General features: G+C 36.7%; 1 protein-coding gene across 2 annotated transcripts in view; it reads left to right on the top strand.

Annotated features, from left to right (window-relative positions):
* The window catches only part of HS2ST1 (heparan sulfate 2-O-sulfotransferase 1), a 190,643-nt gene that overhangs the window by 148,587 nt on the left and 18,945 nt on the right, over positions 1-23,111 (top strand). For both annotated transcript variants that reach the window (XM_059061650.2, XM_059061641.2), the window contains exons 3-4: positions 8,708-8,793; positions 20,756-20,894. In XM_059061650.2, the coding sequence (XP_058917633.1) occupies positions 8,708-8,793; positions 20,756-20,894 (225 nt within the window). The remainder of the gene's footprint in view (positions 1-8,707; positions 8,794-20,755; positions 20,895-23,111) is intronic.

The following is a 23,111-nucleotide window of genomic DNA, read 5'->3' as shown; positions in this document are numbered from 1 at the left end:
ACATGAGCTTATTTAGCTAAGTGGGTCATAAAAACTATTCATTATGTAATATTGTATATCTCAAGGGCAAGTATCTTAAATCATCAGGTTTTATACAGTGTGTAGTAGATTTTAAGTGTATTTGCATGATTGCTTTTCAGAATATATCTTGGTTTAAAAAGAACATTTCTTAGCACTCACATAATAATTTCAGATTTCTTCAGTAGTATTGTTTAGAAAAATAAAGTCAGCTTGTTTGTTCAGATTTTTAGAATTTGTGTCCACATTTTGTGTCCAGCATTACAAAGTTGTCTGGCAGCTATGAGATTTCTGAAAATGACATTGACCTTTTTTTTTTCCTCATGAAATATAAATCTACAGAAGCTCACCACTAAGACATTTATAAGCATCATATAGTGGTACATTTCCCCAGTTGCATTTGGATGAGATAAAACTTCTGTTTCTCTTTCAGTAGCTTGTCGTGTGTGTGTGTGTGTGTGTGTGTGTGTGTGTGTGTGTGTAAATATATGCAGCAAAAGAGAAGCGTAAACACTATCTTAAGGGCAACTGGATTACATAATGAACAACACTTAAAACATGTTTGGGCAGAGTGGAAGAATAATCTTAATCACTAGCTGGCATACTTCAAAATGTCAGCGGTAGTTCAACACCTGGTCTTAATTAGGAATAGCTTATATACCACATGTTCTCTAATATACCATATCTAAATTATTTACTGGTCTTTTGTTCTGTGTAGAAGAAGTTCTTCAAACAAGTCATAGGTATTGCTTCCCTTCCCTTTGCATGACATGTTAGATAGTTTTTAAATTTCACTTTCAATCTAGTAAGCTTCATTTAGATGTGAAGTTTTGAATTACTAGATGCCTTGAAAATAATATTAAAAATATCCCCTGAACCCCATCTTGTCTAACACACTTGGTTTTAATACCATATTTTTATTGTCCTTGTGAACTGTTCTCAACTGCCCTATTATTTATATAGGAATTAATAAATGACCTATTTTGCTCTTCTTTCTTCTCTGAGAAATAGTTTCTAATCAGTATCTAACTCAAGTGAGACTTAAAAGATGAGATTTTTATTAAATCTGCTGTTGTCCCAATCTTCCATTTAAAGCCCAATTTACTCATAAAAATATTTTGGGATGTAATAGGTGATTACACCCTTTATTCCCTCACCTTCCAACCTCAGAAGTCCAGTCTGCTTAATATCTATCTGCTTTTAGCCCCAGCTCTTTCCTAGATGTATTTTGTACTGGGGACTGTGCTCAACTGTTTACATGCTTAATTATTTCTCACAAAATTTTTAGAGGCAAAGCCCAAATGTTTCTAGTCTGGTATAAAAGTATTCAATGTGTAACAGTTATGGGTATTCTTAGAAACAGTTCTCAACTCTGCTTGCAAGTTTTCATTTAATTATTGCGTATGTAATGTATACAGAGATTATGCTACATTCTTTGAGGAATTACCAAAGAAATAAAAAGCAAGGCTGTGTCGTTCAAGGAGCTTATTTATAATTTACTGGGGAATGTAAAACATAATCGCAGAACTATGAGGACTATTCAAAGAAAACATCAATTCATGGTGTTCTCACCAAAATGTTCAACCTGGACCTCATCTTGAGAAAACAGGCAAATCCATATTGTAGAACATTCTCTAGAACAACTGTCCTGAACTATTCTAAAGTGTCAATGTCATGACAACCAAAAAAAGGGGGTGGGGAGATGGACTAGAGGAGACTAAAGAGACATGAAAACCAAATGTAGTTTGTGACCCATGATTGGACCCTTGATCAAAAATGTCTGCTACTTAGATTCAGAAACAAATAAGTGTGCATGTGCATAGAGAAAAGGGGAAAGAAGGAGATAAACAGAAGTGACAAAACGTTAACAGTTACCCTTGGTGAAGAGTGTACAGATGTTGAGTACTATTCTTTCAACTTTTCCGTAGTTTAGGAATTTTTCAAAATTAAGAAGTTTGAGGAACAGTTAGAACAAGGAGATTAGAAGATAAACATTTGAGAATATAAGGCATGAGAAGACTAAGTGATAAGAATGAGGTGGACTCAGTCATGAAAGTTATATTTTTGAGATATGGGCTTTACTCCGTTAGTAGACAGGAATTGGCAGGAGACAGGTAATCAGCTCTTCTAGTTGGAAAATGAAGTTTACTCTGCTATCACAAAATATCTCTGTATTACAGAAAATCTTTTCTTTAAAGTAACTATGCCAAATAGGTGTAAGTGGCAGCATCTTTTATGATCTTTCTTAATTCTTTTCTGCTCTCACATATTTAGGTCTGATCATATTTAAGATCTTTCTAAGAAACTGGAAATATCCAGAATTTGCATTCTCTGTAGAACAGTGTAGTAATTTTTTTTTCTTTTTAATTTACTGTTAAACCAACTTCTGGTCATTTGCAATAGTGCATATGGTTTGATATTAGTTGCAGATACTGATTTTTCAGAGCAACATTTTAGGTGAATGCTTCTCAACCTATATATTGTGTATACTGAACACCAGTTAAAATACAGATTCCTATTCAGAAGGACTAAGATAAAGCCTGATATTCTGAATTTCTAAAAAACTTCCTGTTAATGCCAAAACTGTTGCTTCTGGTCCCTGAACCAAAGTTTGAGTAGCAAAGATCTAGAATAGAATTCTCAGTGAAGTGATGGCAAGATGCATATTATAATCTTCACAGGATGGTGAATTACTTATCTTTAAATTCGTATTCCTACCTCCACAAGAAAATCCAAAGTCCTTATCTAGGCCAACGGGTCCTTCTTAATCAAGCCCTTGTCCCTCACTTCAACCTCTTATTTACTAGCCACATTGGCCTTTTGGTTCTCTGAATGCAACAAGCCTTTCCCGCTTCAAGGCCACTATACTTATTTCCTCTTAGAATGCACTTCTCCTGGCTTCTCACAATTGGCTTCGTGTTATCCATTTAAGGTTTCAGCTTAATGACCTTCATAGCAAAACCTTACTTGGCCATCCTATATATTAAATACTTCTTCCAAGTTACTGTGTACCATCATTCTTTCAGTATATTTCCTATTACTTATTGATTTATTTGTTTACTGTCTTTTTCTCTATTTATAATTTAAGCTCCTTAAGGGCAGGAACCTTGCCTTGTTCACCTTGTATCCCTGTGCTTAGAACCGTGCCTGAGACATAGTAGATACATAATTTTTTTGTTGAATGAATGAATGAACAAATGAACCCATTTAGATTCTGAAGGCAGTTCTTAGCTGAGCATGATGCCGTGATGATAATTGCTGGCAGAGGTAGCCCCTCTGATTGATAGCAGTATGAGCATGACCTCTCAGGTGATTTGGGACACATACACCCCCTCCCACAAAAAAAAAAAAAAAGTGATTGAACAACACAGTTCTGAATTTTAGTGAAGATAGTATATTATGTTCTATTGCTGCTGAACCTTTGTTATATTTTATCCAACCATTACTCAGTTTTTCTCTTTGCATAGAAAACTTCCTCTCTAGTTTAGTCTCATAAAACTACCCACAGCTGTACAATGAATGTTTACTTTAAGTATACTCATGAGTAGGAGTTTGGTATGTATAATTACCCAAGTTAATAGTAGTGTTCACTCAATAGGTAGTAATTATAAAGTTGGAATTTGGCCAGGATGTTGGGGATGACATTCCTACTTTTAGATAGTGAAAACAAGTTCTTTTGTGATCACAGATAATCATAATGTTGAGATTAATCTCATTAAGAATATAAGTCTAGGGCTTCCCTGGTGGCGCAGTGGTTGAGAGTCCGCCTGCCGATGCAGGGGACGCAGGTTCGTGCGCCGGGCCGGGAAGATCCCACGTGCCGCGGAGCGGCTGGGCCCGTGAGCCATGGCCGCTGAGCCTGCGCGTCTGGAGCCTGTGCTCCGCAACGGGAGAGGCCACAACAGTGAGAGGCCCGCATACTGCAAAACTAACAAACAAACAAAAGAATATAAGTCTAGATATAGTGTTAGTGCGATGGTGCTTTCTCAGCTTTTCCTATAGCACTGGCTCAGGTCTGGTTCGACTAGCAAATAAATCACAACACCACTCCCTACGTTGTTTCTTGTGTTTTCCCTAAAGGCATCTTGTGATTACTTGCTAGCCTGACTCTGCTTGAGTTATAAAATCTGACAAAAATCACAGTTTAGAATCTGCTCCAGGCTAGGCATAAAAACATCTCGTTTCCTGTACTATATCTAACTACTACTTCTGAAACATCCTTCTTGATAGCGTTTTGCAATCAGACTATGGAAATTCTCTTTGGATAAGGTCACTATGGTGACTTTATTTCTTTTCCCCAAGAGTTTTCAGTGTCTTCAGACTCAACCTCATTTGATACTATTATTAGCTTTGCTCCTTTTTGCCTCTCACTTTATCGTTCATTAGTGCCAAGTATCATAGTCAGTACGAATCTATAAAATGAACTGAGTAAAAGCTTGCTCACCTGATCTGCATTTTCCCCTACTCCTCTCTATTCCAGAGCTTTAGCTCAAGGTCTTGGGCAGAATGCTCCACTGTAGAGGAAAACCAGAAGAAAAACTGAGAGACAAGTGGTACAGAAGAGGCGAGAAGGCAGAAAATGACAGGGCAGGAACTGCAGCTAGACTGGTGAAAGGGAACAAGTGAAGATGAAGAGAGGAGGGCAGGGAAAACTCTGGAGAACTAAGAAGATAAATATTAAACATGGCTAAAAGGAGAAATGGCTAAATTAATACTTTGAAAGGAAAATTTTTAAAAATACTGTTCTTCAAAGAGGATTAATTAGATCATTATATCCTTGGAGATCACTTTTGAAGAGGAGATTAGGATGGTGTAGAATTTCAGTTGTATGTAAATGACACTTCTAAATGCTCAGACCATTCTCCAGATTAGTGTGAACCACCGCTTTAACCTTATTGACAGCATTTGTTTGCTTAGCACTTTTTTCTTTCCTGTGAAGGGAAGGGAAATCTCAGCTCAGCATCTTTTGATTTATTGCGAATTGTAAATCAGCCACAGCTTTATTAATGAGACTTTAACAGATTGCCTGAGTTAAGTGTTGATGAGATGAAAGAAAAAAAATACATATAAAGTACGTAGCCTTCAGTATTCTCTTAGTTGGAGATTAGAGAAAGATTCTGTGGGTTTTGGAGACTTAGCAATAATATAGTGTAGAGAATTTAAAAGCAATAATAACCCACCTGAATTTATGTCAGAATTAATTTAGTAAAATAAAATCAAAGGCCTACAGAGGCATTTAGACTGGATCTCTTAGTTTTGACCAGCAGTGTTCAACCCCTGAGGTTACCCAAGACATTAAAAAGGCAAGAGTAAGTCAGTGGCCATTGATGAAAAATGGTTATTCAGTATGAGCAGTATGAGAGTAGTGAACAGGGCAGATTGGAAGTTGAGATTATAATGAATGTAATGAGGAAAATAAACAATTGATAGAGATATATCAACAGAGCTTTGAGATCGTGGGAGGTTGAGGAGTTTTGAATGACTGGATCTCAGGGGTTTCCTGGGCAGTGGATAAAGCCTGAAATTCTCAGTGTCCAAGTTTGTTGATCAGAATTATAGTACAAACAATATCTGTCTGCTCTTCTTTCAAATCCTTCTGGTTTCCCCTTCCCTTGCTTATTTTTTTATTTTTAATTTTTTAATTTTTTTCGGTACACGGGCCTCTCACTGTAGTGGCCTCTCCCGTTGCGGAGCACAGGCTCTGGACACGCAGGCCCAGCGGCCATGGCTCACAGGCCCAGCCACTCCTGGATCTTCCTGGACCAGGGCACGAACCCGTGTCCCCTGCATCGGCAGGCGGACTCTCAACCACTGCACCACCAGGGAAGCCCCCTTCCCTTGTTTAAATTGGACAATAATAGATTAAAGAAATTAGCTAGTGGTATAGAAGGATGATTGGACCAAAATCTGAGGTATGTGGTTCTTGGGCTTCAGTTTCTTTATCTATAAAATAACGAGTACAGGATATCCTTGGCCCTTTCACCTCTAAAATGCTGATTCTATAAACAAGAGAGTTTGAGTTTGGTGACAGCAGTAGAAGATTCATGCCTTGTTCTGTTCCCTGAGTCCACCTGGAGGCACAACCCTTTTACTTATTTTGTTACTTTTTGTACTGTGTTTCTTGGCTTGCTTTGGTTCTGATGTGCTTCGGACATCACTGTGTGTGGGTAGATGAAGGCTGAGGAGCAGGGTCATTCTGCTCCCATCCCCCATTCTTTTTTATATATTGTGGTAGCTTATAAGATAATCTTTAAAAAATTGTCCTATTTCAGTATACTTTTTTCCATATCACAAAAGCAGTGACTGTGAGAATATATCCTTGCTAAAGAGCTTCTGTAGACCTCAGGCCTCCTTTGCAGGTGCTGCGGAAACAAGCTTCAGGTTGATAAAACCAAGAACTGGGTCCTGGGCCCACACACGCTAAAGTCTTGTTCCTTGGTGTGGCCCATTGACCTGGCCATCACGTGGAAACTTGTTAGAAGTCCAGAAACTTGGGCCCCACTCCAGACCTTCTGAATCAGAATCTGTGTTTTAACAAGAGTCCCAGATGATTCATTTGCACATCGAGTTTGGGAAGCCCGGCAGCAGTCCAGATCTCATCCAGCTTCCTGGGCTCTTCACCTCACATCGAAGGATACATGGCAGATGAAGGGTGTCTTTAGGAGGATTTAGTTTGATCTTGACTGTTCTTTGGAAGGGTGGAGGAAAAAAGGATACTTGAAGTTTACACCTAAGTCTTTCATCACAGTGTACTATGATCCTCTAACATTTGGCTTATATAGCACTGTTTTGTCAGACTTCAATCTGGCATCTCCTTTCATTTCCCTCTTACACCATCACATCCATATTAAATCAGCTTCTGGAAAACAGAGCTGAGTTGTAAATATGTCTTAAGCACCCTTGAACCATCACCTACCATTCCTATTCTCTTTGCCTTCTATTTATCCCTCATTTGGTGCTGAAATACTGAAACTGATTTTCATAGAATCAAAAGCTTGTTTAATTTACAACTAAGTGAAAATTATAAGGATTTTTCATGTTCAACATGTAAAATTTTTTAAGGATTCAGTTTATGGGTTATGTAATTTTTTATTTTCTGTTTCTTTTTCACTTGTCACTTGATATTTTTATTCTATTTGATGTCTTACTTGAAGAAGAAATAGGAAAGAACCTGGGAATCTCAAATCACACACTTGTTTGGCTCTTCTGTTTTGGCGGGGAAAAACTGCAAATATCTGCAAAAATATAATTGTGTATTCTCTAATGCAAAATAATTTTGTTATCTACATCCAATTTTCAGATGTTAAGGATGTGTGTGTGTAAGATAATAACATAAGGTTCATTTCACTTCCCTTCTAAAACTCCATTATTTCTCTTAGTGTATGAGTTATTAATGCTTCCCCTAAAAAATAAATTCTACTTCCAGAATCTTCCATTTTTCCTTAGTTCACATCCTCCGACATAAGGTTGCTTCTGCACTGTTTCCCTACTCTGTCCTTACCAATGGGCCTTATCCAGGAGGTAGCCATCATTCATAGCTATTAACTTATTGACTGACCTGGTAAGAAGTGCTCCAGAATATCTCCATGTGACTAACTCTATTCTAAAGTGTAAATGAAAGATTGATAAATTGTCAAAAGTATGTGATTGACAGTCCTGTGTGTTAGAGGCTGAGGTCACAGCTTGCAGATGCTTTCAGTGCAGCAGGGGACACTGGGCCCCCAAACCCCTCACCCATCCCCACCCTGTCTCTAGTCTCCAAAAGAGATTCTCAACCACTTGCTGTTGATCATGCAGAGATTTTCTTATCAGAAATTTATACCACTTTTCTTTGAGAAAATATGTATCACTGCCTTGAGGCTGGTTTATAAAGTTCTGTATTAACTAGTTTTTAACATTTTTATAATATATTTACAGTTAAATAATTTTTATATTAACTAATCTTTTGTATACTTTTAATTCTAATAGATTAATATAGTAATAGTTAGATCTTTTAAAAATTTTATGTGTATCACACCTCTAATTTTATTAAGCTTTTTTATCAACAAGTTAATGATATCTGCTCAAGCTTATGATACCTGCTCTTAGCTCTTTAAAGTCTTCTGTTTGTCATCCTTTCTTTAATCATTTGGATTAAGGATTAGTTTATATTTGTTATTTGTTGAGTCATTAATAAATGAGAATTTTTATGAATAACAAGTCTCTGAGAAGAAAACAGATTTGCATAAACTATCCCCATACTGAAGTGCTGCCTGCTTCAGTTTGGGTGTTGGTACCCACCATCCCGTCCCCTCCCCTCCCCTTGCCCCCCTTCCCCTCCCCTTGCCCCCCTTCCCCTCCCCTCCCCTCCCCTCCCCTCCCCTCCCCTTCCTTCCCTTTCCCTTCCTTCCTTTCCCCTGCCCATATAAATGTACTCACTATGCAGTGTCGTAAATGGTTGCCTTGTGCAGTTTTGTTTTCAGGATCCTCTTTCACTCTTTTCTGAGTGTGGTGATAGTAGCTTCTCTATGGTGAATTAGCAATTACAGGTCACACTATGCTTTCCTTAGTTGAAGCCTGTATTTCAAGCTCTGTAATCGTCAAAGTGGTGTGATTGCTTTTGAATGTCTAAATGGAGAGTATTTTGCTATCACCAAACTTCATTTTCTTTAAATTGTACTTAAATAATGAGTATGTTCTCCTTTTTTAGGTGCGCTTTGTAAAGAATATAACTTCCTGGAAAGAGATGAAACCAGGGTTTTATCATGGGCACATTTCTTATTTGGATTTTGCAAAGTAAGTTATTTCTAAAATGATACACGAAAGAATGCTTTGTACTTTAGCAACCTAAAAAAGAATCGATTTATTAAATTATTATGATTTTGATATTTAAAAAACGTACTGGCTTGTGTTTGCCACTTTTAGATATGTAATTTAAATATACCTTCTAGTGTTTTACTGCCCTCTAGTGTTCATAAATTGATAATTGTCATATTAATTTTAGAAATTCAAGGTAGATTAAATTTAGGTAATGCCCTTTAAAGTTATTTATTATTATTATGTTTCTGCTTCCTGTACAGTCAAATGACACTATTTTAGGAGAGCCCCAAGTTTTAAGCTAGAGGCCAATCAGAGTATGACTTACCTACCATGTCATTGACTGAGAACAGAGAAAGCAAAGGAACCATTACGCAGTTACTGGTGCCCTAAAGTGTCAGCTTCTCAGCCAAGACACATTTCCCCTTGGGCTACCTTGTTTTAGCTTTACTAAAGAGACTTTTTTTTTTTCCTGAGTGAATGGCGTTTTGGTTTTTTTTTTAACATCTTTATTGGAGTATAATTGCTTTACAATGGTGTGTTAGTTTCTGCTTTATAACAAAGTGAATCAGCTATACATATACATATATCCCCATACCTCCTCCTTCTTGCTTCTCCATCCCACCCCTCTAGGTGGTCACAAAGCACCAAGCTGATCTCCCTGTGCTATGCGGCTGCTTCCCACTAGCTATCTATTTTACATTTCGTAGTGTATATATGTTCATGCCACTCTCTCATTTCATCCCAGCTTACTGTTCCCCCTCCCCGTGTCCTCAAGTCCGTTCTCTACATCTGCGTCTTTATTCCTGTCCTGCCCCTAGGTTCTTCAGAACCTTTTTTTTTTAGATTCCATATATATGTGTTTGCATACAGTATTTATTTTTCTCTTTCTGACTTACGCTATGACAGTCAAACTAACTCTGTATGACAGTCTCTAGGTCCATCCACCTCACTACAAATAACTCAATTTCATCTCTTTTTATGACCGAGTAATATTCCATTGTATATATGTGCCACATCTTCTTTATCCATTCATCTGTCAATGGACATACTTAGGTTGCTTTCATGTCTTGGCTATTGTAAATAGAGCTGCAATGAACATTGTGGTACATGAATTTTTGAATTATGGTTTTCTCAGGGTATATGCCCAGTAGTGGGATTGCTGGGTTGTATGGTAGTTCTATTTTTAGTTTTTTAAGGAACCTCCATACTGTTCTCCATAGTGGCTGTATCAATTTACATTCCCACCAACAGTGCAAGAGGGTTCCCTTTTCTCCACACCCTCTCCAGAATTTATTGTTTGTAGATTTTTTGCTGATGGCCCTTCTGACCAGTGTGAGGTGATATCTTATTGTAGTTTTGATTTGCATTTCTCTGATTAGTGATGTTGAGCCTTCTTTCATGTGTTTGTTGGCAATCTGTTTATCTTCTTTGGAGAAATGTCTATTTAGGTCTTCTGTCCATTTTTGGATTGGGTTGTTTGTTGTTTTGATATTGAGCTGAATGAGCTGTTTATAAATTTTGGAGATTAATCCTTTGTCAGTTGCTTCATTTGCAAATATTTTCTCCCATTCTGAAGGTTGTCTTTCCGTCTTGTTTACGGTATCCTTTGCTCTGCAAAAGCTTTTATGTTTCATTAGGTCTCATTTGTTTATTTTTGTTTTTATTTCCATTTCTCTAGGAGGTGGGTCAAAAAGGATCTTGCTGTGATTTATGTAGTAAAGTGTTCTGTGTGTTTTCCTCTAAGAATTTTATAGTGTCTGGCCTTACATTTAGGTCTTTATCCATTTTGAGTTTATTTTTGTACACAGTGTTAAGGAGTGTTCTAATTTCATTCTTTTACATGTAGCTGTCCAGTTTTCCCAGTACCACTTATTGAAGAAGCTGTCTTTTCTCCATTGTATACTCTTGCCTCCTTTATCAAAGATAAGGTGACCATATGTGCATGGGTTTATCTCTGGGCTTTCTATCCTGTTCCATTGATCTATATTTCTGTTTGGGTGCCAGTACCATACTGTCTTGATTACTGTAGCTTTGTAGTATAGTCGGAAGTCAGGGAATCTGCTTCCTCCAGCTCCATTTTTCTTTCTCAAGATTGCTTTGGCTATTCAGGGTCTTTTGTGTTTCCACACAAGTTGTGAAATATTTTGTTCTAGTTCTGTGAAAAATGCCATTGGTAGTTTGATAGGTATTGCATTGAATCTGTAGATTGTTTGGGGTAGTATAGTCATTTTCACAATGTTGATTCTTCCAATCCAAGAGCATGGTATATCTCTCCATCTGTTTGTGTCATCTTTAATTTTTTTCATCAGTGTCTTATAGTTTTCTGCATACAGGTTAGTTTGTCTCCTTAGGTAAGTTTATTCCTAGGTATTTTATTCTTTTTGTTGCAATGGCAAATGTGTTTCTTTAATTTGTCTTTCAGATTTTTCATCATTAGTGTATAGGAATGCAAGAGATTTCTGTGCATTAATTTTGTATGCTGCCACTTTACCAAACTCATTGATTAGCTCTAGTAGTTTTCTGGTAGCATTTTTAGGATTCTCTGTGTATATTATCGTGTCATCTGCAAACAGTGACAGTTTTACTTCTTCTTTTCCAATTTGGATTCCTTTTATTTCGTTTTCTTCTCTGATTGCTGTGGCTAAAACTTCCAAAACTATGTTGAATAATAGTGCTGAGAGTGGACACCCTTGTCTTGTCCTAATCTTAGAGGAAATCATTTCAGTTTTTCACCATTGAGAATGATGTTGGCTGTGGGTTTGTCATATATGGCCTTTATTATGTTGAGGTAAGTTCCCTCTATGCCTACTTTCTGGAGGTTTTTTTATCATAAATGGGTGTTGAATTTTGTTGAAAGCTTTTTCTGCATCTATTGAGATGATCATATAGTTTTTATTCTTTAATTTGTTAATATGGTGTATCACATTGATTGATTTTCATATATTGAAGAATCCTTGCATTTGGGGGATAAACCCCACTTGATCGTGGTGTATGATCCTTTTAATGTGCTGTTGGATTCTGTTTGCTAGTATTTTGTTGAGGATTTTTGCATCTATGTTCATCAGTGATATGGACCTGTAGTTTTCTTTCTCTGTGACATCTTTGTCTGGTTTTGGTATCAGGGTGATGGTGGCCTTGTAGAATGAGTTTGGGAGTGTTCCTCCCTCTGCTATATTTTGGAAGAGTTTGAGAAGGATAGGTGTTAGGTCTTCTCTAAATGTTTGATAGAATTTGCCTGTGAAGTCATCTGGTCCTGGGCTTTTGTTTGTTGGAAGATTTTTAATCATAGTCTCAATTTCATTGCTTGTGATTGGTCTGTTTAAATTTTCTATTTCTTCCTAGTTCAGTCTCGGAAGGTTGTGCTTTTCTAAGAATTTGTCCATTTCTTCCAGATTGTCCATTTTATTGGCATAGGGTTGCTTGTAGTAATCTCTCATGATCCTTTGTATTTCTACAGTGTCAGTTGTACTTCTCCCTTTTCATTTCTAATTCTATTGATTTGAGTCTTCTCCCTTTTTTTCTTGATGAGTCTGGCTAATGGTTTATCAATTTTGTTTATCTTCTCAAAGAACCAGCTTTTAGTTTTATTGATCTTTGCTATTGTTTCCTTCATTTTGTTTTCATTTATTTCTGTTATGATCTTTATGATTTCTTTCTTTCTGCTAACTTTGGGGTTTATTTGTTCTTCTTTCTCTAATTGCTTTAGGTGTAAGGTAGGTTGTTTGAGATGTTTCTTGTTTCTTGAGGTAGGACTGTATTGCTATAAACTTCCCTCTTAGAACTGCTTTTGCTGCATCCTGTAGGTTTGGGGTTGTGTTTTCATAGTCATTTGTTTCTAGGTATTTTTTGATATCCTTAAAGACATTTTTTTTTAAAGTGATTTTCCTTTATAGTGATTTGCCTGAATCTGGACATAACTAACTCTCATTTTCCATGTTTTTGGGGAGGCATGGGATCAAGGTATTCCTATCATAATTCTCTCAAGAAAAGTTCATAAAACAACAGGCTTACGTATAGTATCCAAGCACTATGTGGCTCCCCCTAGAGTCTGTGCCGCATTAAATACTAATCAGAAAGCTGGTCAAAAGGAATATTCTGTAAACATATGTGGCTTGGTGAATCCATTTAAACGTTTTATGTAGCACATCAAGTATCATAAGAAAACCTCAAATGCAGATCTTTTCCCTAATAAAACTCTGCCCTAACTTCAAAAACATTAAAAATAGATTTTTAAATTATTTAAGCTTAGACATGTTTGCTCAGTCATTGCATTAGCAGTCATGACTTCAAAGTAATACACCCTCATGTATTTGTCAACTTGAAAGAGCATTCTGTGTAAAATTCAAAAATTTAATTGATATCCCACTTTCATTTTAACTTCTCAAATTTGAAAAGGAGTTGAATGAAATATTACTGATTCACATTGATAATAAATCTGAACTTTTTTGAAAAGCCTGTAATTAAAAGGAATCTCCCAAATATTACATTCATAGAACAATATATTCTTATTGCTAGTTTCTTCCACAGCACTCAACATCTTACAGTAAAGTGGTTGCTTTAAAGTTAGATGTACATTTTTCTATAAATAATTCATACAGTAATATTGAAAACATTTTATAGGAAGCTTTAAAATAAACTAATTATTTTTTCTTTGCAGAGGCATTGGACCAATTTCATAAACTTCATTCATATGCATATTTTCCCTCAGGGCTGCATTATCCTTCAATTGAATGTTTGTTACCTTTTCACCTAAATGATTTATTTTTTTTCCACACACAGCTTGGTTTCTCATACTTGAGGTTTTCATTATTAAAATAATATATTGAGTGCTTTTGCTTTGGGCAAAAGTCTTATACTTACAGTGAAGCTCTGGTGTATGCTAGGGTTTTTGCAGTTAAAAAAGTATAAAGGTTCTTGGAAAGATTAATCTCATTTATTAAATATTAACATGAACATTTAAGGGTTTGAATATTTTCATAATGTGTTTCATTTTATTGGAAGCAGTATGTATTGTGAAAAACTTTAATAGACCTTTACAAGATGTTAAACAAATACCTTAAAAGAATCAACAGGCGGAAATGTATTTTGATGTATATAGTCACAAACTATTTTAGATGTAACTACTATCTTTTAAAATAAGTTTTAATTTGTCATACTCACCACGAATGAGTAAGGAAGAGGAAAGGAACATCACTTTACCAATTTTTAAAATATTTTATTCTTTAAAACATATTCTTGACTGGTGTAGTACTTTGTAGAGTCCATTAAAATACTTGCCTTCAGGAGAAAACCGTCAAATTTGATGAAAGAGATATTTAGTCACATAGCTTTTCAATTGCCTTAGCAGAAACACTAAAGAGAGTACAAACCCAGGATACCCCAGAAAACCCAGGCAGTAAGATAAAGTATTAAATAAAGTATTAAAAGTGGTTTCTAATTTAGACTGATCACTAAGAAGCACACATTTTATTTGCAAGCTTATATCTGCTCAAGCTGTGTTTTGGTTACAGTTAGCTGTTTTGTTTATCTGTTTTAATTCAGAACTTTAGAATAATGACAAAAATATCTTCTTGTTACATATTTGCATTCCTGTCCTGTCTTATTCCTTTTTGTCTTAACTCTATCCTTATTTTTTTAAGCACATTTCCTAGTTCTTCCTTCCATTTTTCCCTTTAGTGTTTAATTACTGTTTTTTTTAAATTGGTGAACAAACCATTTTAAAATAATGCAGATATGCTAACATCATAAATTTAGAAATTTTCCAGTGGAAAAAAAATGTGTAGGTTAGACATTTTCAAATTGTCCTAGGGTGCAGGCAATATAAAGTTGAATAAATTGCAGTTCTTGTCCTCAGTGAGTTCACTGAAACCCCCTTTTTTACTATTATTATCACTTCATTATGGTTCATTATAAACAGTGAAAATATTACAGATTATTCTCCCTTTTAAATTTATACCACTCATTTATCAGCACCATCTATCACTCCCACTTTGATTTTCTCCAAATTTTATACAAAAGAAAAACATTTGAACATCTCTTTCAAAACCCTTTTTCAGAACATTTTCCTTTATAAAGGATAATGTCCAGCTAAAAGAAAACTATTTTAATGCTGTTTTTGATCAGACTCTGCTGAGATTTTTTATGATCTAGCTACCTAGGGTCATATGTCAGCATCTGGTCTTAGAAAGATATTTGGAAATTATTCTTGATCCAACAGTCAGTCTTATTCAGGTCCACGTCAGGTGTGTACCTTTATGGTCATCCCCAGGAATGAGTATGGGTTTTCATCACCATCATTTTGGTTTCTCTGTATCACCCCTGTTGTCTTTTTCAGAACAATTGAGGTAAATCAGTAAAGAAACAGATATGTCAGGACAAGAAACAAATAACTAAATATTTCACTAGGTTTAAAATATCCTAGAGAGTAATAAAGTGACAATATTTTAGGCTTAAATAGAGTTTGGTAGTATGTAGATTCATGTGAGATTGTCCCTTTTGCCTTGTACTTATCTGCTGAACCAGTTGAAGTTTGCACCACTTTCTACAACTTTCAACAAATATGTCACAAACACTGTAGAAACATTTTTAAAATTATTTTAATCATTGCAAGTAATATGTGAGAGTTGGCTTTTTATTGATTTGTATTACTAGCTCTTTCTGTAGCATTGATCCTGTAGATGCTAAGGAGTAATCTCTCAAGTCAGATTTCTAGTTAAATCCCCCTCAGTTCCTTCCCAGCTCAGCAGTCTCAGCCACATGACTTCAGATCTTCAGTTTCCCCATTTGTAAAATGAGGATAATTAAAGTAACTACTTCATGGGTGGTTGTGAGGATTAAATATGATAATGTATGTGAAGCAGTTAGTTTGTGACACACACAGAGCTGTGTTAGGCTCTTTTAAAACTCTGTCTTCGTTCAATTACCATGTTGTCTTACTGGTGTTTTCTTCTCCCTCTCTGAGTCTGCGCTGGCCCTCCTTATTCCCAAGTCCTAATAAGGCATTGCTCAAGATTCTCTCTTTGCCTCCAGTGTTCTCTTTTGGGAAGTTTACCTATTTTTATTTATCAAGACATCCAAGCAAGAAACTTTAGAGTCATCTTGAACAATGCTTTTCTTTGCCACATATATCTAGTCAGTCACCAAGTCTTTTGAACCTGGCTTCTTTCACTTAGCATAATGCTTTTGACATTCATCCAATTTGAAGCATGTATCAGTAGTTAGTTCCTTACTGAGTAGTAAGGATGGAGGCACCACCATCCTTACTGCCCATCTACCAGTTCCTGGATACTTGGGTTGTTTCCAGCTTTTGGTGATTATGAATAAAGTTATCAAAACATTTGCATACAGGTTTTGTGTGGACACAATGTCTTCATTTCTCTTGGGGAGAACCTAGAAGTGGGATTGCTGGATTGTATGGTAGCTCTGTAAGAGACAGCTAAGCTGTTTTCCCAAGTGGCTTTATTATTTTGCAGTGTCACCAAAAGTGCACGAGAGTTCCAGTTGTTGTGTATCCTTACCAGCCTTCGGTATTGTTGGACCACACTCCCCCCCCCACCTTTTTTTTTTTTCCTTTTGTGGTACGCGGGCCTCTCACTGCTGTGGCCCCTCCCGTTGCGGAGCACAGGCTCCAGACACGCAGGCTCAGCGGCCATGGCTCACAGGCTTAGTTGCTCCGCGGCATGTGGGATCTTCCCGGAGCGGGGCACGAACCCGTGTCCCCTGCATCGGCAGGCGGACTCTCAACCACTGCGCCACCAGGGAAGCCCTTTTTTTTTTTGCACTTGTTCTTTTAGCTATTCTTGCTGTTCATTCATCTATCTAGGCTATACAGAGTGTGGGTGTAAGGAAATGTGCCTGGTTTGTCTCTCTTGCTGTCACACACATAAGCTGACATGGCAAGAATAAGGTTTCTTACCATCCTGCTGCTCAGATTATATTTTTTCCCTTTTGATCATCATATAACATTGCAGATTCCTACCAAATCTGCTGTTCTCTTCCTAGGAAGATTATGTTCTAATAGGTCAATGATAGTTTAGTTTCCTGGAGGGAAGATGGGTTTTCTACTCTTCCGTCTGAGCCCTCCTGAGGAACAGCTCAGATGACTGACCAGGGTTAAAGCTGGAGTCTGCAACTACAGAACATATTTTTCCACTGGTACAAAACTACCTGTTTAGCAAAAGTTTTAAACATACAAACTTAAGAGGATACTTGTTTCCTAACTAGCTGAGCTGAATGGCCTGATGCTCTTTTATCATGCCTGTTTTCAGTTATAATTCCTTGCCTTTATGTCTATACAGCCATACCCTAACTTATAAATAATAGTTCTTAGCCATTTTCAGAATAAGTTCATATAGATTATCTCATTAAAATCATGTTTCATACATATAAGCACCACCCAAAGCCATGCCCCAGAAAGTCATTTCTCAGACAGCAGGAAGAGTTTTGTCAAGTGCCATATCCCCCTTTCACTTCTACTTGGTAAGAATTGCTATCTGTTCCACATGTCAGGGACTAGGAGAAAGCAAAAAAGAAGAGGCATTGGTAAGAGATGTTCTGGGACGAGGTAATTCCCAAGGGAATAGTTCACGTGGATCAGTGGCTAATAAATGGAGATGATAAAGGAGGTTCCCAGGGAATCCCACAGTCTTAAGAATGGAGTCATTGCCCCACTGCCCTGTGCTTCCCCCTTTTAGATTCCTCTTACAAGACAGCTCTAGCAGTTAAAGTAACAACTATGTGTCCCTGATACCTCCCTACCTACCCTCTTCTCACTAGTGGGTGCAATGTCCCACAAAAAGGCTTTTGTAAGTGGCCAATTCACAACGGTCTAATTTTAATATCCAACACCTATGTTTCTGACACCTTACTGAACACTGGTGATAAAGCTATGAACAAGAGAGAAACAATCCTCTGCCCTCATGGAGCTTCTACCCTGATACCTAATTTGACAGTGCCGTATATTTGCAACAATACTGTTTCTTCCTTTAAAAATTTGTGAAAAAAATTTTTTACTGAATTGTTGGTTTTATAGGTTTATGAGTTGTTCAGTGAAAAAAATACATCCCAAGTTCTAATAAACCAACTCACAAATTTAATATAATAACGTTTTACCAAAAAGTTCTGTGTAGTTTTCAGTATTTCCATATGTACAAAGGATTTTAGTGACTTAGACTTACACTTACTTAATGGTGAGAAAAGAATTCAGGAGAGTTGACCCCTTTTTACACACAAAGCAATTTTATAGAATACAGCCTGTTTGTAAGTTAGGACTTCCTGTTCAGTTAATTTACAATAATTCGGAGGCTAAAAGAATTGAGTTATATCCAGGCACCTTGCTTTTTTCTCTTCTGTGGTCTCTTTTCACTACTCATTTGCTTAAGCATTTAATATAAAACATTTATAGAATGCCTGCTGTGCGTAAGACATTTATTGTAACAGGCAGAAGTAAGGGGAAAGTGTAAAACTAGTTAGGTTAGCTGTGTGCTTTTTAGTGCCTTTGAAAAAAGATTTTAGTAAGAAGGGAAATTTGTTATAAGCAGTTAGCTAAATTGAGGATTTCTGTGGACAGACGAGTGAACATAACAAGATTCTCAAGAGAATAAGCAACTTTCACTATCACTTATTAAGTCATACAACTTAAGCTTACTTTTCTCATTTCTCACTGATTCCCAGTTTTAGAGAGATTGCTAATATATTTTTAATCTTTCAAATAGTACTAACCAGCGGGCAAGTACGTATACCAGGCCCTGTGAAATATATAAAGGAAGTGTGAAGCACTGTACCTACCGTCAAGTGGCTTATAATGCTATTGGGGAGGAAAGACTTACAAGAGAAACACTAGCAGGGCAAGCCAAGAGTAAAACTGCCTGATAGCGATAACTCCTGGGTGCAGGTGTCAAATGAAAGCAGATAGCACTGTATGCTGGAGTCATCAGGAAGACTCCCTAGACTTCACAAGATTTTGTTATTGCCCGCTTCAGTTTATTCCAAAACAACAGCCAATAACCGTTTTCCCCCAGCTTTATTGACACATAATTGACATATAACATGTTGTAAGTTTAAGGTGTACGATGTGATGATTTGCTGTACACATGTATTGTGAGATGTTTACCACAATAAGGTTAGTTAACACATCCTCACCTCACATGATTACCATTTTGTTGTTGTCGCTGCTGTCGTGATGAGAACATTTAAGACCTACTGACATAGCAACTTTCAAGTATACAGTATGTATAGTATTGTTCATTATAGTCACCATGCTGTACATCAGATTCCATATCGTGACACTTCTCTGCTGACTCAGGAAGGCCTCCCTCTTGATACTTAACATGCTCTACAAGGCCCACGTGATCTGCATGTCCTCTACCACCACCCCCATCTCTCCACTCCCATTCTCTGTTACTGTCACCTTCCTGATTCTGCTGCAGCCAGATTGACCTCCTTGCTGGTCCTCAAAAATGCCTGGTACTCAGCTGCTTTGGGGCCTTCATACTTTGAAGTCTTATCTTCCTGGAACACTTTCTCCTAGATATCTACATGGCTCTCTTCTCATCACATAATAATAGTGCTGCCTCCCTGGAAAACCCTGTTTTGAATTGTACTCTCCCCACTTCTCCCTATTCCATGCACTGCATCATTTCTCTCCTTAGTATTTTTACCATCTAACATATTTACTTATTTATTGGTTTATGTTCTGTCTCTCCCAAGTAGAATGTTAACTCCAGAAGGACGAGGAATTTTGTCCTTTTGTTTCACTGCTGTTTTTCCTAATATTAGAATAGTTCCTGGCATATATTGGATACACAAAAAGGTACTTTTTGAATGAATGAATGTAATAGAAAGAATAGGAAAATGAGAAAGGCATTCTAGTTGAGGAAGATAGATTGAGCCAAGGCATGTAAGGAGAAATAGGAGTTGTTGGGAAGCAGAAGAGGTGGGCCTAACTGTAACAGATAGATGTTTCTGTTTGAGGAGAGTTGAAAATAAAGTTAGATAAGTAAGGTGGAACCCAAGACATAAGGCAAGCAGACATTAAAAACCAAGCAAAGGAGTTTGGGTTTGAAGTCAACATAAACAGTAGGGATATTTCAGGTTTCTAAGAAGAGTGATCTAATAAATGAGGAAATATCAGTTGAGAATTGATATGAAGGTAGACTGAAAGGAAGAGAGACTGGATGCAAGAAAACCAACTCTTCTTATTATAAAACCATCAATTATTGCAGTAATCCAAGCAAGAGGCCTACAAAGAGGGCAGTTGTGACAAGAAAGGAAGTGAGGAAGACAGGTCAAATCTCTGAGAAAGCCTACAGAAGAAAAAATCAGAAGGACTTGGTAACCGTGCTTAAGAAGAATAAAGCAGAGTCAGGATAACACTAAGGTTTAAGGCTGAGATAAGTGAGGATATTAGAACAGGAATCAGCTAGACAATTCTAGGATCTGCAAGGGTGGCTAAAGTATACTGTGTTCTCCAACTCTCTATCATTCCCTAAGGAAATAATGCTGAAGACTTAATGTTTTTCACTTCTGTCTTGTCTTTAAAATTAGCGTCACAGAAGTTAGGCTCAAATGATCGTGCTTGTGTGGACTTCTGCTGTATCCATTGATAATGTTTATCTAGTTTGGTGGGTCAGAAGTGAGAAATCATTGCTATGTGAAATTGAAATGTTTTATGTAATTCTTGCTAGTAAAATTTAAAATTATTTGTCACTCAATTTTCCCTTCTCTCCTTTATCTTCAGCTGTAATTTTTAAATTCTTATTTCTTATTTACTTTATTATAATATAATCCTAAAGTATTTTCTAATCTCCATATACTGTATTTTATTTAGATTAACTCATATTTTTTTCCATATAGAATTAATACCTCAAACTTCAATTTCAGGACACCCCAAACAGAATGAAAGGGTTGATTTCACCTTTTAAGTTTTGCTCTATTTCAGATTTGGTGTGAAGAAGAAGCCAATTTACATTAATGTCATAAGGGATCCTATTGAGAGGCTAGTTTCTTACTATTACTTTCTGAGATTTGGAGATGATTATAGACCAGGGTTAAGAAGACGAAAACAAGGGGACAAAAAGGTAATATTTTAGTTTTAGAATTTTTATAAAGATAATTGTTTATGAAATGCAATCAACAGTGAATGCTTTTAAAATGTATTAATAATTATAAATATATTCCTTGCTTATTGTGCCAAATTTCAAAAGAACCCAAAAGTATGGAGAAGTAAAAATAAAACTACTTTGTAGCTGATATTTTGGAGTATATATAATATTTTGTCCTTTTAAAAATATATTTTACTTTTGTTCTGGAGCTGAATATTTGTTTTATTATAGCCCTATTAATAATTTTCTATGAGATCACTATAATAATTCATTAATATGATATATTTGTGTACATAGTTTGGTTCTCTTAATCTTGATGATGGCAGTTTACGTTGATTTGTGATCATCTGTTTAGGGACACTTTTGTTAAAGCAGCTTATTTTTTCAGGCAAGATGAGAATAACAGCTTAACAGGGTTCTTACTTGGCAGGCTCAGATTTGAGTTGTCTTCTATTTAAGTGCGTCCTCCAGAGTAGCCCCAGACTTGTTTTTCTGAAAAACCAAACTGTGTCACCTTTCTGGTGGAATACCTTTACCGGGACCTCATTGATCACAGGATTGCCCAAGGCACTGGAGACACAGTCTGACATAGCCTGAGACCTCCTTCTCCTGCCTCATTTTCCCCTCAGGCACCCAGTGCATCACTGGGTGCCTTACCTAAAATGTCACCGTCCTCCAAACTTATTACTTCATACTTTTTGCACGCGTGTTGTTCCCTATATTTAGAATGTCTCTCCTTCACTCTGAAAACTCTTTGTTCACCTTTAAGATCCAGCTCAAATGTTACCTCTTTCGTAAAGTCTTTTCTGGCAGTGAGCCATGTCCCTTTCAAAGTTCCCAGAGCACTGCATTCAAATCGTTATTTTTAAAATATTTATTTTGTGGTACTTGAATTATTTGTTTACATATATGTCTTCTCCAAAAGGCTGTGAACGTCCTGAAGCAGGCGCTATATTTCCTTTGTCTCCTCCATATCTAGTACGAGTACGGTGCCTAAATCATCTGTAAGCGTTCAGCAAATGGCTCAGTGAGGGAATTCTGCACCTTTTAAACCTAAAGTGTTGCGTAGTGGTGATGCTAGATACTTGATGTATTATAGTAATTAACACCCAACAATTAATTTTTTTCTAAGTTGGATATGCCCTCTGTCACATGAGAAGGCAATGGTTCTTTTGTTTTATTTACCTGTTTATGTTTTCTAGAAATTGCTGTTTCTTTCCTTAGTCTCAGGGCTTTAGAAAGAAGGTACTGATCCAAACAGTACGTACCCTTTTTTTTCAGCATCCACTCATCTCTTAGGATTATATAATCTTCTAGAAAAAATATATATAATTATATTATTATGGAGAGTCTGTAAAATTTTGTAAAATCTGTAATATAACGGGTGACCTAGTACTTTAAAATTTATTGTTACTTATTTCTAAATTCACTTCAGTGCTAACTACTTTCTTTTTAAATTTTAGCCCTATCATTTATACTAGCTCTTACTCAGTAATTGTTAGTATCCATCTCCCTCCTTCAACTTAAAGGAATGTTAGTGTGGGTAAGGAAAAGATTCACAGTCACATAGGTTCCTACATCTGTCACGTCACGTCAGCCCTGGATACTGTGGTTTTGTGGTTGCTATCCTTTGTAGTTTAGGGAATTAGGTAACAATAATACTTAACATAACAATAATAGCTCACATCTATTGAGTGCTTCTTGTTTATCAAGCTCTGTTTTAAGTCACATATTATGTATTTTTTCAGGTGGCCTGTACAACAGTTTTATGGGATAGTTGCTGTTGTTGTGTTCTTTTTACAGATAAGGAAACTGGGGCACAGAAAGGTTAAGTACCTTGCCCAGTGTTATACTACCAGTAAATGGTGGTGCAGGAATTTAAACCCAAGCACTCCAATTCCAGAGCTCACAGTCTTAACCTCTCTATACCCTTGAAAAAGGAGGGAGGGAAAGCAACATGTCACTCAATATTTTTGTATGAGTGACATTCCAAAGTTGTATATTCAATGTTCACAGAAAAACCCAGGCAGATTTTTTTTTTTTTTTTTTTTTTTTGTGCTAGGCAGGCCTCTCACTCTTGTGGCCTCTCCCGTCGCGGAGCACAGGCTCCAGACGCGCAGGCTCAGCGGCCATGGCTCACGGGCCCAGCCGCTCCGCGGCATGTGGGATCTTCCCTGACCGGGGCACGAACCC

Source organism: Kogia breviceps, chromosome 1 (assembly GCF_026419965.1).
Source record: "Kogia breviceps isolate mKogBre1 chromosome 1, mKogBre1 haplotype 1, whole genome shotgun sequence".
NCBI classification, from domain to species: domain Eukaryota; kingdom Metazoa; phylum Chordata; class Mammalia; order Artiodactyla; family Physeteridae; genus Kogia; species Kogia breviceps.
The sequence above is the reverse complement of the archived record's forward strand: the minus strand, read 5'-3'. Positions and strand labels throughout refer to the sequence as shown.